The 16,259-nt window shown below is 36.0% G+C and overlaps 1 protein-coding gene across 1 annotated transcript in view; it reads right to left on the reverse strand.

Moving 5' to 3' along the window:
• prkdc (protein kinase, DNA-activated, catalytic subunit) overlaps nucleotides 1-16,011 on the reverse strand; it is a 53,922-nt gene extending 37,911 nt beyond the window's left edge. Inside the window, exons 1-29 of the mRNA XM_056461948.1 lie at nucleotides 15,772-16,011; nucleotides 11,900-11,976; nucleotides 11,669-11,797; nucleotides 11,469-11,543; nucleotides 9,674-9,782; nucleotides 9,449-9,561; nucleotides 9,268-9,367; nucleotides 9,123-9,178; nucleotides 8,992-9,022; nucleotides 8,747-8,904; nucleotides 8,495-8,641; nucleotides 7,958-8,122; nucleotides 6,909-7,077; nucleotides 6,771-6,820; nucleotides 6,569-6,700; nucleotides 5,252-5,401; nucleotides 4,121-4,233; nucleotides 3,868-4,027; nucleotides 3,697-3,780; nucleotides 3,467-3,586; nucleotides 3,183-3,342; nucleotides 2,536-2,642; nucleotides 2,290-2,380; nucleotides 2,018-2,181; nucleotides 1,780-1,932; nucleotides 719-826; nucleotides 414-640; nucleotides 198-292; nucleotides 7-106 (exon numbers count right to left, since the gene is read on the reverse strand). Of these exons, the coding sequence (XP_056317923.1) occupies nucleotides 7-106; nucleotides 198-292; nucleotides 414-640; nucleotides 719-826; nucleotides 1,780-1,932; nucleotides 2,018-2,181; nucleotides 2,290-2,380; nucleotides 2,536-2,642; nucleotides 3,183-3,342; nucleotides 3,467-3,586; nucleotides 3,697-3,780; nucleotides 3,868-4,027; nucleotides 4,121-4,233; nucleotides 5,252-5,401; nucleotides 6,569-6,700; nucleotides 6,771-6,820; nucleotides 6,909-7,077; nucleotides 7,958-8,122; nucleotides 8,495-8,641; nucleotides 8,747-8,904; nucleotides 8,992-9,022; nucleotides 9,123-9,178; nucleotides 9,268-9,367; nucleotides 9,449-9,561; nucleotides 9,674-9,782; nucleotides 11,469-11,543; nucleotides 11,669-11,797; nucleotides 11,900-11,976; nucleotides 15,772-15,934 (3,506 nt within the window). The 5' untranslated portion in view covers nucleotides 15,935-16,011. The remainder of the gene's footprint in view (nucleotides 1-6; nucleotides 107-197; nucleotides 293-413; nucleotides 641-718; nucleotides 827-1,779; nucleotides 1,933-2,017; nucleotides 2,182-2,289; nucleotides 2,381-2,535; nucleotides 2,643-3,182; nucleotides 3,343-3,466; nucleotides 3,587-3,696; nucleotides 3,781-3,867; nucleotides 4,028-4,120; nucleotides 4,234-5,251; nucleotides 5,402-6,568; nucleotides 6,701-6,770; nucleotides 6,821-6,908; nucleotides 7,078-7,957; nucleotides 8,123-8,494; nucleotides 8,642-8,746; nucleotides 8,905-8,991; nucleotides 9,023-9,122; nucleotides 9,179-9,267; nucleotides 9,368-9,448; nucleotides 9,562-9,673; nucleotides 9,783-11,468; nucleotides 11,544-11,668; nucleotides 11,798-11,899; nucleotides 11,977-15,771) is intronic.
• Nucleotides 16,012-16,259: the final 248 nt, after the last annotated feature.

The following is a 16,259-nucleotide window of genomic DNA, read 5'->3' on the forward strand; positions in this document are numbered from 1 at the left end:
GTGCACCTGGGTATCCGTCTCTTGGAGTTCATATTGAGTGAGTCTGCCTTGTGTTTGATGATTCTCTTCAGGTGATCCAGTGAACTACAACACTGCTGGACAGTTCCTGTATAAACAGTAGCCAAATAACATGTAAAGATCACAGTCATGACCATCAAAAAAGATATCTTGATAAAGATAATGGGCTAGTTTCTTACCCACAGACTTTTCATCAAAGTGGGCCAGAGCCAAACTTTCAACAAACACCACCAGCACCTCAAAGACAAACTGCTCCACCAAAGAGCTCTCTTCCCTGAGGAAAAAAAAGACATAACATTTGAATTTGTTACAGAGTTCTAATATGCTCTTAAGACACATTTTTTTAGATGTTGAGAGGCCCATTATGAGATATCCTCCTCATCACACACACAGACCTGAACTGCCTGTACATGCTGTTAAAGGCCAGCGCAGCGCCAAGCCTCTTGAACACACTGGGGTGTAAAGCAAGGCTGTAGATACGCTTGAAGAGGGATTTCATGTTGGCTGGGCTCTTTTCCTGCTGTTTGGGAGTGGTCTGTTTGATAGACCATTTGACAAATTCCTGGATGCAGGTGCCACTGAAGTCTCTGAGGGTGCTATCCAATGGATCCACAATCCCATCCTGTGCAAGCAAAAAGTACATCATTACCACAAATATTTACACAGCAAACCAAAAATGCAATTGCAGACGTCTGCTCACCAAGATGGCCTCCAGCACCGCCACTGTGTCTTGGCTCTCAAACTTTCTGTTGTTAGTGAACCAGTGGATAAGCTGCATCACCAGAGGCTCAAAGAGTTGCCTCGTCACCTGAAAGAATATTCAAATGACTAACTTATTACTTACATTACAAAAAAAAAAAAAAAAAAAAAAACTAATTATCACAAAAGTACTGAGATAAAATTATAGTAAAGAGTTAGGGTTGGATAATAAATCACTGATTTAAAATATTATATGCATGTCATTGTAAATTTTATTCTGTCATCGTTTACTCCTCCTCCGCTTGTTCTAAACCTGTTTGAGTTTCTTTCTTCTGTTAAAGACAAAGGAATATATACCGAAGAATTTTAGAAACCTGTAATCATTGACATCCATTACTATGAAAGTCTATGGTTTGCAACATTCTTCAAAATATCTTCTTTTGTGTCTCAAAAAACTCAAACAGGTTTGGAGGTAAACAACGGCAGGTTTTTGGTGGACTATACCTTTAATTGTGTTTAATTTACACAAGCAGCATTGTCATCTTTACAATAGGAAATCTCTTGGTCTAAATGTGGGGCCTTTGATATCAAAAGGATTCGATTTACAGTTGTTTAGTGTCTTGTGAAAATAGACAAATTTTTTCTTAATGAAATGTTAACGGGCAGCACGGTGGCGCAGTGGGTAGCACAATCGCATCACAGCAAGAAGGTCGCTGGTTCGAGCCCCGGCTGGGTCAGTTGGCATTTCTGTGTGGAGTTTGCATGTTCTCCCCGTGTTCGCGTGGGTTTCCTTTGGTTGCTCCAGTTTCCCCCACCAGTTTAAAGACATGTGCTATAGGTGAACTGAATAAGCTAAATTGGCTGTAGTGTATGTGTGAATGAGTGTGCATGGATGTTTCCCAGTCATGGGTTGCAGCTGGAAGGGCATCCGCTGTGTAAAACATATGCCTGATAAGTTGACGGTTCATACCACTGTAGCGACCCCAGATTAATAATGGGACTAAGCCGAAAAGAGAATGAATGAATGAATGAATGAATGAAAATTTAACCCTGTTCACAGACCTGGTCGACGTCACAAGCCAGGCGTAGAAGAACAGGAAAGACTTTTCTATGTAGGTTGTACATAGGTGGAGCAGACTTGTCATCTTCTGTCATCTGGGCTCCTTTACCCACCATATATATGACCAGACTGTGTAGAAGCTCACACGCTGCAACCTACACATCAGAATCATTCATTTCAGGTTAATAAATAACAGGATGAAGACAAGAAATTAGATCAGACTGTGAGGACTATGATTACTTTAGTCTGTCTGTCACTGGAGGACAGTGCGAGCTCTGTGACCCGTGGCAAGAAAGAATCCAGGTAGATCACAGGCTTCATGTCTTTAAAAGGCACAGCAAAACTCAGCCTCTTCTCACAATCCCACGCTACAAAACGCTTCATCATGTCCTCCACAGAAACAGCTGTTGTTGGAGAAGAGAAAATAATTAAAGCCAAAAAAGAAGCACTGGTTGTTTGTTTAAACAAATGTACACAATAAATGTATTTAATAGAAGCAGAAAGTAAATAACCTGTCACGAGGCTCCTGTTGAGCTGTCCTCCCAGGTGTCCGAGCAGACGTACCACCCTGCGTCTCACAGCAGCGATTGGAGACTCGTCTCCCTAACAGAGCCCACAGTAACATTAACACAGCAGTGACAATATCCTCAATAACACCACCACTACCTGGCTATTTACAAACCTCTGCAATAAATTAATGATTGCATTTTTTGCATTACAGAAACAATTAGACAGATGAAACAAATCAATATTATTACCACAGAAAAGCGCTTTGATTTCTTCAGGAGTCTCAACAAGACTTGTCCATAACCTTTTGAACTTCCCGTAGACACAAATGTCACTTCCATTTTGCTGTCATCTTTTTCTATTTTGATGAATAAAAACAAATAGATAAAAAATCTGAATCTGAACATCAGTAAACAGTAATAATTAGTAGAGCCGTACAATTAATAGATTTTTTTTTTAATGTATTTGCAATTCAAAATAAATTCAAAATTTCTATTCAAAATCAACTGTTTGCATTAAACCTGACCCTTCAAATATTAAGGATTGTATTAACTACACTGTTGCCAACAAGTAAATATTAAAACAGCATTTGTCATCATGACAAATCACAATGGTAGAATTATCCAGTATTGAAACAAATGGAGTAAACGTGTAATGATGAGATTCTCATTGATTCTCTTTATATTTTTTTAAAGAAACTGCATCAATTAATGTTTGGTTTTGTTTCTATACTTTTAGGATATTTGTAATCTATATTTTAAATCTATAATTTAAACGAAAAACTTCTAAATCCACAAATAAGCAGCTCTAGCAGTCATTGATCATTTCATTGACAGTACAGTATTTAGAATATAAATGCTAACAGTGTGTGTGTACGCATATTTATGTTGCAACTGACCAGAGCTACTGGTGGTCTTGAGGTAGCCATCTAAATGTGGTAGTATATCTGTATAGTGTGGTTGCAGGATGGCAGCAGGGATAAAAGAGGACCAGGACTCCAGAGCATCCAGTGCTGCTGTGGCTAGAGGAGCGTGACTCAAACCCAGTCGCAGTGCAGCCTGCAATCAAAGACATTCTCACTACAATATAGTATCACATGTTCACTTGTTTTTCTGAATTACTTTAAATTAGATTTGGATTTACAGTGAATGAAAAAATGCTAATGTTGGCCCATATTCTAACCTGTAGAGCGGGGATGTATGCCTTGATGTCAAGAGCCACCATGCCAGGATGAAGCGAGAGGATGAACATCAGACAGGCAGCCAGGAGCTCATCTTTATACTGCTTCATACGTACACAAACCTGAGGAAGTAACAAAAAAGGTTCAACTTTGAATAATTTGCATAATATTTCATGCTTAAGGAAATATAAAGCCGTAATGTTTCCAATACAGAAATAGTGTTAAACGTCACCTCCTTTCCAAACTTTGCAAGGAGCGAAAAACAGGCATTCTCCATGGTTGAGCCACCAACGTGTTTAGGACCTTGTTTTAGGTCCTAGAAACAAGAAATACTGATTTTGTCACAGAAGCTTTCAACATATTTAAATTAATGGGTTTTTATTTCATGGAGGATGTGTATTACCTGAAAATACTGGGTTTTCTTGGCAATGCCCATAGAGAGGGAGAGGAGCTTATAAAAGCCACTAACCAGAGGGTAACGTATCGACTGCAGAATGAGCTCGTGACACAGGGGGTGCATCCACTGAGCAAAATACTCAGGATTTCTTGAAGGCAACAATTCACTATAAAGAGAATAATAATGCTAATACGTAAAAGAGTTTCTTGTCTGTTGTGAAAATCTTAGTGAATAAGAGTTTTGACATCAGCAAAATCACCTGCAAAAGTCAACTAAGTTGATGAAGGCAATGAAGTCTTTGGGTTTGTTGGGCATCAGGTTTGCTGTTGGATCAGAAGACAGCACAATCCCAGCACTTGCATCACTCTGTGCCTGAGAATCAGAAAAGGTACATCACTAACTGGCCACAGTTTTCCAACATTTGTTTATTATGCACAGCTGTAGTGTATGGGTCAAAAAGTTTAATGATCAAATCGAAGCCACTAAATACTAGATTCCACAATAATTATTAGTATTGTTTAAGGCCTCCTTTTGCAGCCACTACAGCATCAACTTCACGTTCATGTTCATCAAACCACTTTGTCACCAGTCTTGCTGTGTGTATTGGTGCATCATTGGACGCACATGGTCCTTCAGAATGGTTCGGTATTCCTTGGCAGTGATGCGCTTATCTAGCACAAGCATTGGGCCTTGGGAAAGCGATGATATTGCAGTCCAAACCATCACTGATTCACCCCCCATGCTTCACACTGGACAAGCAACAGTCTGGGTGGTAGGCTTCTTTGGGGCTTCTCCACACTGTAACACTCACGGTCACGGATGTAGAAAGACAGTGAAGGTGGACTCATCACAGAACAATACATGTTTCACATTGTCCACAGCCCAAGATTATTGCTACTGACACCATTGAAACCGTGATTTGGCATTGGCACGAGTGACAAAAGGTTTGGCTATTGCAGCCAGGCCATGTATATTGACCTTGTTAAGCTCCCAACGTTTTGGTAGAAATAGATGAGCTTAGGTTAATTTAATTCTGCAGTGAGTTGGGCAGCTGTGGTTTTAGTTTTTTGGATACAATTCGGGTTAGCACCTGGACATCCCTTTCAGCTTCCTCTTGCATTCACAGTAAAATATGCCTTGAGAAAGCAAAAGGTATTTCTCTGTACAGTCTGATGCTGTCAAAATGTTTCAATATACTGTGAGCAGCATTGGCAGTGGGGGGCTGTAAATTAATTGTAAGCTTTCCAGGTTTACAGTCATTTACAGTGTTTATGTCCTATACAGTATAATATACTTGTGGGTTATTAATTAAATCTATTTTTAAAAACTATTAAATTCTTTCTCGGTTTCTTTAAGCATTCACATTCAAGGCACAGCACTCCAACAGTACCTCATCTGCTGCACTGACTTTCTGCACTGAAAGATCAAGTTTCTCCACGATCTTCATGACTGACTGCACCAGTGCATCATATAAGTGTCGGTTTAAGTCACTCAGGTTGTAGTTTTTGGCAGCTGGAGCTCCATCCACAAATCCTGTATCCTAAACGGAAAATAAATCATTTAAAAAAACTGAGCCATTGAAGCTATTTAAATAAAGAATGCATACAGTAAATAAACTTTGATTTAACTTACAGATTTAAACCAAAAATTATTAAAATAGTAGCAATTTTAAATCCCCCATTTATGTTTTTTTTAAGCTTACAATTTTTTTTGACTTCCCATGTTCGTGTGGGTTTGCTCCGGGTGCTCCGGTTGTGGGTCCGGTCCAAAGACATGTGGTATAGGTGAATTGGGTAAGCTAAATTGTCCAGTGTATGTACATTTAATAGCATAATGTACATTTAATAGCCCTTTAAACAGTTACAGAATATTTCATTAATATTGCAGCATGTTAACAATTAAGCTATAATAATAACAATAAACAATTTCCAAGCATTTGGTGCCGTTATGAACACCACTGCAAATACAATGTGAATATTCATATATATATTCAGTATTCATAAAAAGCACTCAAAGTTTACATAATAAACAATTGCTCACTGTTTAAGTGCCCAAAATATCAATATTGTTCATTATCACAATATATTGAATTATTGAATATCAGCACATCTATTGATGATTGCTTTTGATGCTGAAAACACAATAGAGTAAAATATCTGAGATAATCTTTTAAGGCCAGAACACACCATGCCGACGATTGGCTTTTGGGTTTCATTAGTCTGGCTAGTTGGTTTGGTGTGTTCCACAAGCCAGCTTGTCGTGTTAACATTGGATCATGTTAGCCCAATTCAACACATCGCCCTGACTGGTTATTCAGCAACAAATCAGAACTCGAGTGTGACGTAGTGAACTGATGTAGCAAGTGAACAATTCAAGTCAAGCTACATTTCTCAAATTTTTCCAAACAATATGGATTATTAGAGTAACAGACATATTTGCACAAGCAAATCCCTCCATGGTGAGAGACATTTACTGTAATAATGGTACTAAATGTTCCTTTGTTTACGCTTTGTGCGCATTGGAAGTTCGGTTTCCCTTTGTAGAACGAGAAAACAGACTACTGAATTCCACGGTGCAAAAAGACATGCCATCTCGCATAGACAGAGAACATGACTCTTGTTTCAGTTGGCTTTCATCCGTTCATTACCAACTAAATAATAAATCTAAACCATAGTATCTTACACCAAATGAACATCTATTTTCTTACTTTGAGGTTTTCACAGTCCAGAAGCCCCTTGAAGAGCTCAAGGTAGTCCTTAGATGAAGGAACTTTCCATTTCCCAGAGCGCACCAGGGTGGATTCCTCTGATTGAGAAGCACCTGAAGAAACCCCTCGCTCCTGATGAGTAAATCAATATATTCAATATCAAACATAAATAACAATGGAAACTTTCAGCAAAACCACTTACATCTGACTGAAGAACCGGCTTAGAGCACACTCTGATCAGGCCTTGGTGAACTGTTGTTGAAGAAATGAGGGTTGAGTATCTCAAAAATTAACCTTGAATCAAATCAGACACTCCTATCCTCCTGTTAATCCTCCTTACCCACAGAACTAGTGAAACTCCAGAGGACAGGACCCCGAACCGCCATCGCAACAAACACCTTGACGATGGAGCGGCAGGTGGCATGCTGCATTCTTTGGCTGTACTGAGGGAAACTGTCCATCTGGACCACAAGGAGACGCTCTAGTACGGGTGTGTACACTTCCGGGATCTGCAACCAATTACAGAAATTTCATTATAAGCTGTTAGCTGAAAACAGACAAACTGAAAGTGAAAAAAAGGAGCAGGCACAATTCTTTAGAAGAATACTACTACACAAACCACTTGAAATTTGTGGGCTTGACAAACCACCTGTAGGAGAAACACTCTCCATTTGCACCAGACACTTTTTAATGAACAAATCATGTTTCTGGGAAAACAATTACAAACCACCTGTAAAAAACACTCTATCCTCTTAATATGCCCCAGACACTTTCTCATGAATACTCTGTTACACGGACTATAATAAAACAATAATAAAATTAGTAATAATAAAAATAAGCAAATAAAACAAAAACTGCTAAACTAATTTAAACTAACTTATGGCATTTATATATTTCTGTTCTCCTGTGATTTGAAGTGCTTATTTAATCCTCATTTGTAAGTCAAGTCATATAAAAGTGTCTGATAAATGATAAATAAAGATATAATGTAAAACGTAATGCTAAAGTGAAGTTTCCACTTGAATTTTCATTTTACAAATGAGCATTTCAAAACCCAAAACTACCAGCTGCAGAAGTACTAAAATGGAAACTAGCTCCATTTTAAACGAATAGCTCAGCAAAATTTGAAACAACCCTCTTAAAATGAGGGACAATTTTTTTATATAATTTTTTTTTTAGAATGGTGCCTGCAAAGAACAGTTAAAATAGAAAAAGACGATGAATATAAAGTAAAGGGGAAGAAAAATCTAATTTTCTGCTCAGTGCCTAATGCAGTGAATTAAAATGTTAGCAATAGGAGCCAGGCAATGTTCAATCCTGTACAATGTGATTTCAAGCAGAAGAAAAAGAACATAGAGGAAAAAAAGGACTAAATGAGATGCATCATACCCGGTCAAGGTGTACCAAAACACTAGCTATAGAGTCGAGGAAGCTTGGCAGCTGGTAGACGTTATCATCATCCCGGTCAGACTCGGTCAAGTACATCTGCTTGCAGCGCTGAATCAACTCTGTGTACATCAGATCTACATCCTGGGGGCACACCACCTTACACGGCTAACAAACAACACAAAACACTGTCAGAGAATCTTTGACAAGTTAACCCTGTATCAGGGTACAAAAGTGCAAAATAAAAAACAAATGAGCAGCAATCAGCAATGTCCAAGGTTGTTTAAGGCATTTAATGAAATATTCAATGGAAAAACCCAGGAATATTACTGGGGTTTTTACAAGACCTTTGAACTTTTATGATTTAAAATAAAAATTATGTTTAAATTAATGTCAATGAAGTTACTATATATAATTCTTTGCTGGATAAAGGGTTAAATGCTCAGTTACAAATATTAATTGCAGATTAAAAACAAGTTTGCATTTGCTGAGCGCCTATAATATCTTCCTATTCTGTTAAAACACCAAACAAAAACAAACCGCAGCAAACAGGCCGTATCCTCTGATAGCGATAGACAGCTCTTTATTAGTGGAGTCCATGGTCCTGATGATTGCACAAAACTTCTGCATGAAAAACTTCAGCTTGTTTTTATGAAGCTCTATGTTCTCTGCCACAAGTGTGGCCACCTTTACAACGAGACAAAACAAATGACAAAATAGTTACCACACAAAATGAATCTCAACAAATCAAAATCTAACATGAATACAATGAATAACCCACAAACAAAATACCTGTTTTAGGAAAGACTCCAGAGCGGTATAACTGCTTTTTTTCAGCTCTGCATTTATGTGTCCACAATGTTTGGACATAACATCAAAGATAGAGATGTAATGATCCATGAGACAGCTGCCAAACTGGCTCGAATGCTTCGCAAATAGCTTGAGGCCAGCTGTTTGGAGTCAAAAATAGACAAGAAATTAAGCAATACATGTTGATGATTGTGTTAAAATACAGGTTGATATCAAGTCGAACTCACCAAAGATGACTGCATATCGTTTTATATCAGTCTAGATGCAAGAAAACCACAAGAGATTTTGAACAGAACATATGACTGAGCGGTACATCTGCAGTGTTACGGGGAAAAAAGCTATATTAAAAAAACCATACCTGCGGACTGATAGCCTTCAGCGCATAATCAAAGATTTCTTTCGATGCGGCTGGGTCTGTTAAAGCAGAATGGTGAGCATATTTCTTTTATTACACTACATTAAGGCTGCAGCTAGACTTTAAACTTACACAAACACACACTCACCTTCTTCCACTGATTTGGTGAAGTTCACCATCAGAGCTGTGATTCCTTTTAGACATCCGGCAACAACAGGAAGCTTTGGCTCCTTTGTAGTAGATGTTATCTGAAAACCATTGATTTAGCTCTCTTTACTTCTAAACATACATAAAACATCATCATTCAAATACAGATGGGAAGCTTTCACCTGTCCTTTCAGTTCACCCAGGTAGGCCTTGTAGAGTTTGTCAGAGTTGTTGACCATCTCGCTGGGGTGTACTTCACCAAGCACTCCAAGAAGTTCATAAATGCAACCCAGCACTGTTTGGAAGAAAGTTAATCAATAAATCAATAACTAGTTTGGTTACATTAATAATAATAATAATAATAATAATAATAATAATGCTCTTGTTTTTACAATATCTTCACTTGCCTGTATCAGGGATCTTATGCTTCTGACACAACTCTCCATAAAATTTGTTGAACATATCTCCAATTCTGAGATTCTGTGTGATGCTGGAGTCTTTCGTGAGATACAGTATCTAGAGAGATTTTTTAATTTAGTTTTGTTAACAGTGTTTGTTTGCGAGTGTGAATAGGACTGGGCGATATGACAAAAATCCGTAACACTTTATTTTGATGGTCCATTTGAGTATTAGTAGATTAGTAGACTGTCTGCTTAATATCTGTTGATACCACAACAGACATTTAACTGACTATAAGAAACTTTGCAAGTACATGTCAACTTACACTAACCCCAACATAACAGTCTACTTATAATCAATTAAGAATTAGTTGGCATGTAGATGTAATGTAACTTAAATTCAACAAATGGACAATCAAAATAAGGTGTGACCCAAATATCTCCTGTTATGATAATGATATATACCACAATACAGCACCATTTCTGTAAATTCAATCAAATAATAGTTTATACTGTATACTGACCACATGTAAAGGACTTTTATACATTTTAAGCATATACTCAGAAATGTACTCATTTAGAACTTCAGGGCCAATGTTTGATTAAAAATGCAGAAATATAAAATTATTATTAATAAAATATAAAACACTTTTCAAAAATGTATGATAACAGGTCCAACATAAAAATAAATAGCAAAATATAAACATTGTACTTTAAAGACTAATTAAATAAATAACAACTTTCTTGCTGTGTTGTTATTCATAATTCTGTCTGTATCCTCGTAGTAGCGTGTAATATTGCTCTCATATATGTTATTAGAAAGTATTGCCATAAACAATTTACTTTGTGACACGGTAGAGCATAATATGAAACTACAGACTTTTTATTTTGTCCATATGATATATATTGTCATATTTCACAGCCCTTACTATTAATATACAGTTGATGTCAGAATTATCCACCCCCCCCCCCCCCCAATTCTGTTTATCGGAGAGAAGATTTTTTCAACACATTTCTAAACATAATAGTTTAATAACTAATTTCTAATAACTGATTTATTTTATCTTTGCCATGATGACAGTTAATAATATTTTAATATATATTTTCAAGACACTTTTATACAGCTTAAAGTGACATTTAAAGGCTTAATTAGGTTAATTGGGTTAACTTAGGGCAGGCATGTCCAAGCTCGGTCCTGGAGGGCCGGTGTCCTGCAAAGTTTAGTTCCAACCCCAATCAGACACACCTGGGCCAGCTAATCAAGCTCTTACTAGGCTTTCTAGAAACATCCGTGCAGGTGTGTTGAGGCAAGTTGGAGCTAAAATCTGCAGGACACCGGCCCTCCAGGACCGAGTTTGGACACCCCTGACTTAGGGTAATTAGGCAAGTTATTGTATAATGATGGTTTGGTCTGTAGAATATTGAAAAATTTATAGCTTAAAGGGGCTAATAATTTTGACCTTAAAATGTTTATTAAAAAATTTAAAACTGCTTTTACTTTAGCCAAAATAAAACAAATAAGACTTTATCCAGAAGAAAAAATATGATCAGACATACTGTAAAAATTCCCTTGCTCTGTTCAACATCATTTGGGAAATATTTCAAAAAGAAAAAAAATCAAAGCGGGCGAATAATTCTGACTTCAACTGTACATATATAGAAATAAAAGGCATTGGCAGGCTTGTTTACGATTATCTGACTACCTTTTATTATAACATTCAGAGAAATCGCATACCTCAATTGGATAAACATCAAGGTCTCAAGTCAGATTCATACAATATCTAAACAGTGCCTAAGAACTCACTTTGATTAGAAGATCTAAAGCAGGATTTCTGCACTTCGCAGATTTGTCCTTTGTGTAAACAACAATGCATGTGTCCTATTCATGCAGAGAGAAAACAAAAAAACAAAAATCAAGCAAATTAAACTAGTGGTTCAAAAGATGACATGTCAGTGTTATTAATCTCTAAAATTCACATTAATTAAATGACAGGATGAAGGTACCTTAAGCTCGACAGCATAGTTCTTATCCCATCCTCGGACAGTGGCTGACATTCTCTGTAGAAATGCCCCTAAGAAATTCATGATCTCCACTCTTGTATCCCGCAGAATCTCCACTCCTGTAGTTCCCAGCTGCAGAAATCCATAGCATTTGAATAACATTAGAATGCAATCTGGTAAATCTTGCTGAAATAATATAAATAGTATATCATTTATTAATTAAATTCCTCTTACCTTTTCAGTAGACAGAGACCTACGAAGAAAGCTAAGCAATCCCTCTTCCTTTGCAAAAAGCAAAGATGTCTGTAAAACTGAAAGTGACATGCATTAGAATATTTTTCAAAACACTTGTGCTTTTGTCTTATGGCCACTTCTCATTAGACTCAACACTAAGCATGGGACGATATCCGTTTTCAAGGTATACCGCCGTTTGGAAAAGTCAAGGTTTTAAAACTGCCAAAAGTTTCTGCTATACCGTTCCTAAGGTATGTGTAAGATTTTTTTATTTAGGTTTTTTTTTTTTTACGACAACAGTATCTCCAGCAGAAAACATTCTCCAAAGATGAAAATTGTAGTGAAATCTGTATATTTGAAACTAATAAAGACAGCAGAAGTCAATGATTCATTTGAAATATTTAGCCTGACATGTTTACTGCTCCAAAATATTTTAAATGTTTCTCAAAATAAAATAAATTGTTTAAAGAGGGGAAAGTTTGATTTTTACCCAGACATTTTTTTTTTAAATTGCATATTTTAGAGCAGTGATCACAATACCGTGACACTGTAATATTTTTTCCAAGGTTATTATAATGTCAAAATCTTGAACCAGCCCATGCCTACTCAACAATTAACCAGTACAAGGATGTCAATTACTGTATGAACTTGTTTGCAGACAACCAAACCTTGTAAACATTTAAACACTGGTCATTTGAATAAAACCATTCCTTTTCAATATATTTATGAATATACTTTTATTTGTTTTGTCATACAGCTGTTTGTGTATTCTTCATTTCACACTTCAATTTTTCTTTTTGAAGACTACTAAAATGCCACTCTGGTGTTGGACAGTAAATGGGTCATTCTGTGAAATGGGTGCCATTTGTGTCCGTAACATTTGATGAGCTGCATGAAGCACACAAATGTCCTAAAATGTGTTTCCAAAGCTTAAAGTAATTAATTCAAGGGTTCTTGCTAGCATGATATTTAATAAATTATTATTATTAAAGAGTAATATTCTTTTTTTAATACTTTTTTATTACATAGCAAATTTTGCTTGTCCGTTCTGACTATCATTGCATTTGCACCTAAAATATCATCAAATAAATGACTTTTTCCCTTCCAAGTTTTTATTGTTTTGAGGTTTATATGTGCGTTTCTATTTCCATAAGATATATTTATTTTATGAATTTTATATTTTTTTGTAAATATTTCATGATTTGTGTGCGTCCCTCAGCTTGACTTACCACCCCGTCACACTAGCTTGTTTCATCTATAAATGATGTACTTTTGCTTTAAATGACATCACAAAAACAGAATTGACATCATATGGGCCCTGCACCCTCCAAGAGTTAAAGCAGGAAATTACAGAAATTCATTTACATTTCTTTTTTTGTTGTTTTTTCTTGTTAGACAGGGTCCATCAAGCTCAACCCAATTACCGCGTCACACAAAATAGATAGGGGAAACTTATTTATTTATTTATTTTTTTTACATTTATAAAGCAAAGAAGAGTAAATTTCAGATTGAATGAATGTATACTACTGTAGGTGAGGAAATTGACCACATGGTAGATTTGCAGCCATTTTTGGATGATATTTACGACCCTGTCACATTTTTTTATTGTGACGGGGGTGGGGGGGTTAAGGGATGTGTTGGGGTGGTTCTGCATCCGATTTGAATGTGAAGATGTATGAAATCAAAGATTCTAATATGGGGCTAATAAATTAATTCAGTAATTTAATTTAACCCTGTTTGGTCTCTCACACACTTCCTTACTGTCTCTTTCACACACTCATTTTTAGTCATCCACTGATTATCCTTCACTCAAACCTTCATAATCGATCTGTTTTCAATTAAAAATTTCACGTTTTATAACAATTGCAGATAGATCTGTTTCCTTCAAGAGTAGCACACATTTTCTTTTTCAGCTTAGTGCCTTTATTAATCTGGAGTTACCACAGCAGAATGAACTGCCAACTTATCCAGCATATGTTTTATGCAGCGACTTGTGGGGGAAACCGGAGCACCCAGAGGAAACCCACGCCAACACAGCGAGAACATGCAAACTCCAGACAGAAATGCCAACTGATCCAGCCGAGGCTCGAACCAGCGACCTTCTTGCTGTGAGGCAATCGTGCTACCCTAAATGAATATTTTTTACAGGATGCTTTACAGTCAACACCAGAGTCATACAGTAGCAAATACCAAAGCCAAAACTGGAACTAATCTAACAAAAAAGTACAAAGTACACCCACATTGTATATGTTTGGGGAAACATTTAACAAAATTTTAATAAAGAGGAAAAATCTAAGGAAACAAAAAGTATTTTACATTTTTGTTAATTTTGTAGTGTCTTTTTTTGACAATTTTTAATTGAATTTAAATTTTTCTATTCCTAAAGTAGTTTAGAATGTTGTTGAGATTAGAATGTGCAGCAAATAAAGTGTTTTCTTTGTTATGGCACAAAAAGCTAATAAAATAAAAATAAAAAAATAATGGAAAAGAATGGAAATGAATTACAATGAGTTACAAACAATATCCCATTTGGTTGTGGCAGTCCATCTTGGTGTAATTTTACATACCCCAAAATAAAAACTATATATTTTCAACTTCACAAATTACCCTGTTTAAAAGTTGACACTGGTTAAATTACAAACTGTCCATACCACCCTGTCACAGTAAACAAGCCAGTCACAGCAGATACCACCCCGCCACACTTGTCATTTTCTTAAAGGTTTATGGAAATGAATTGAAATGTTACATAAATTAATGTTGAATGGTGTTCTTGCTGTGTGGACTTGATCAAAAATTATAAATTGATTTGTATTTTTTAAGGGAATTAGATTTTTCAGTGAAAACAATGAAATAATTGATGTCAAATTAATTTTTTAAAGTTAAATATGTAATAATAAAAAAAATTGATTAAACTACAGACTTTCTATTGATAGATGCATAAAAGAGGACATTTTATTATTTAGAAAACATTTAAAATTAAAAAGCAATTTGTTATTTTACTACTGTAATATCATACATATTGTCCGTGACGGGGTGGTACAAGAGAGGCGCTCTTGCCTAAAGAAAAACAATTATAATTAATAAGGATTTTGAGCCTGAGGTGGGAAAATAGCTGTTTTGGAGGATTAAGATATCTTTCAAGTTGTAGGGTTTTTTTTTTTTTTTTAGTTTGTACTTAATGAGAATTTTGAAAACTGAAATGTGGAAATGGCACCTGTTTCATAGAATGACTCAAATATAAATAACTTTTTTTGTACACTTTAAGGCATTTTAAATATTCTTGGCATGCATGTGTCTGGCCAAAACTAAATAACCCTAAATAACATTAAGAAGTTTACAAATCACTATCACTAATCAATTTTGTGACACCATAGTGGATAATATGAAACTATAGACTTATTATTTTGTTTTATTTTTATTTATTGATAGCCCTAATAATCTTTATATGTATAGAAACAACAGGCATCGGGAGGCTTGTTTACAATTATCGTGTGCAGCTTTAATTTAGGTTGAGATTACTTATAAAATAGGCACTGTTTGTGACAACGAAGTAATGTCAAACATGCACTACTAATAACCTAAAATAAATGTACTCATGTAACGTTATACCCATATGAATTAGCATATGAATACCCATTATATTAAAATTTTATCAAATATATTGTATTTGAGACATTAATTTCATCTTCAAAGTTAACAACAAGTGACTTTTCACTGATATCTTGACCTATGAACTTCAAAATGTCTCAGGAATCCATGTCTGATGAATGTGCAGAACTTTAAAGTACCGTATAAAAGTAATGAATGAAAACTGAATCAATGTATATTGTGTAAATATATCGCGATGATTTTTTGCATGAAAAAGTTCTTACCCAGTTCATTCTCATTCTTAGTTATCATGCACTCCTGCCCCAAGTCTCCAATAATGTCATGGCAGACTATAGCAACATTCGTGCTCACTGTGTCTTCAAGGGATGAGTGGAGCTTTAGGAGGTAACCCTGTATCCCTCCAACAGTGGAAGTATCAGCAGACATTGTTTCTCTCCTTTGCTTACATCAGAAAATATTGAACATGTACAGCAAGTCTGCGTCAAGGCGGCAAAACAGCACAACACAACCACATGAACGCGCTCACTTCCTGCTTGAAGCGCGTCACTGAGGAGGAACAATAGCATTACTGAACCGCTGGGTGTCGCTGTTTGTCACTGACGCATCACAAACATGCAGGAGTCTGGAAATGATTTCTGTTTGACTGGTGTGGTCTGATTTTGATTTACTAGTAATTTGTAATTACTGCATTTCATTATGAATCCATTAAAATAGCAAAAGAAAAGCAAAGAAGACTAGAAGAATTGCAGGT

Source organism: Danio aesculapii, chromosome 7 (genome assembly GCF_903798145.1).
Source record: "Danio aesculapii chromosome 7, fDanAes4.1, whole genome shotgun sequence".
In the NCBI taxonomy this organism is placed as follows: domain Eukaryota; kingdom Metazoa; phylum Chordata; class Actinopteri; order Cypriniformes; family Danionidae; genus Danio; species Danio aesculapii.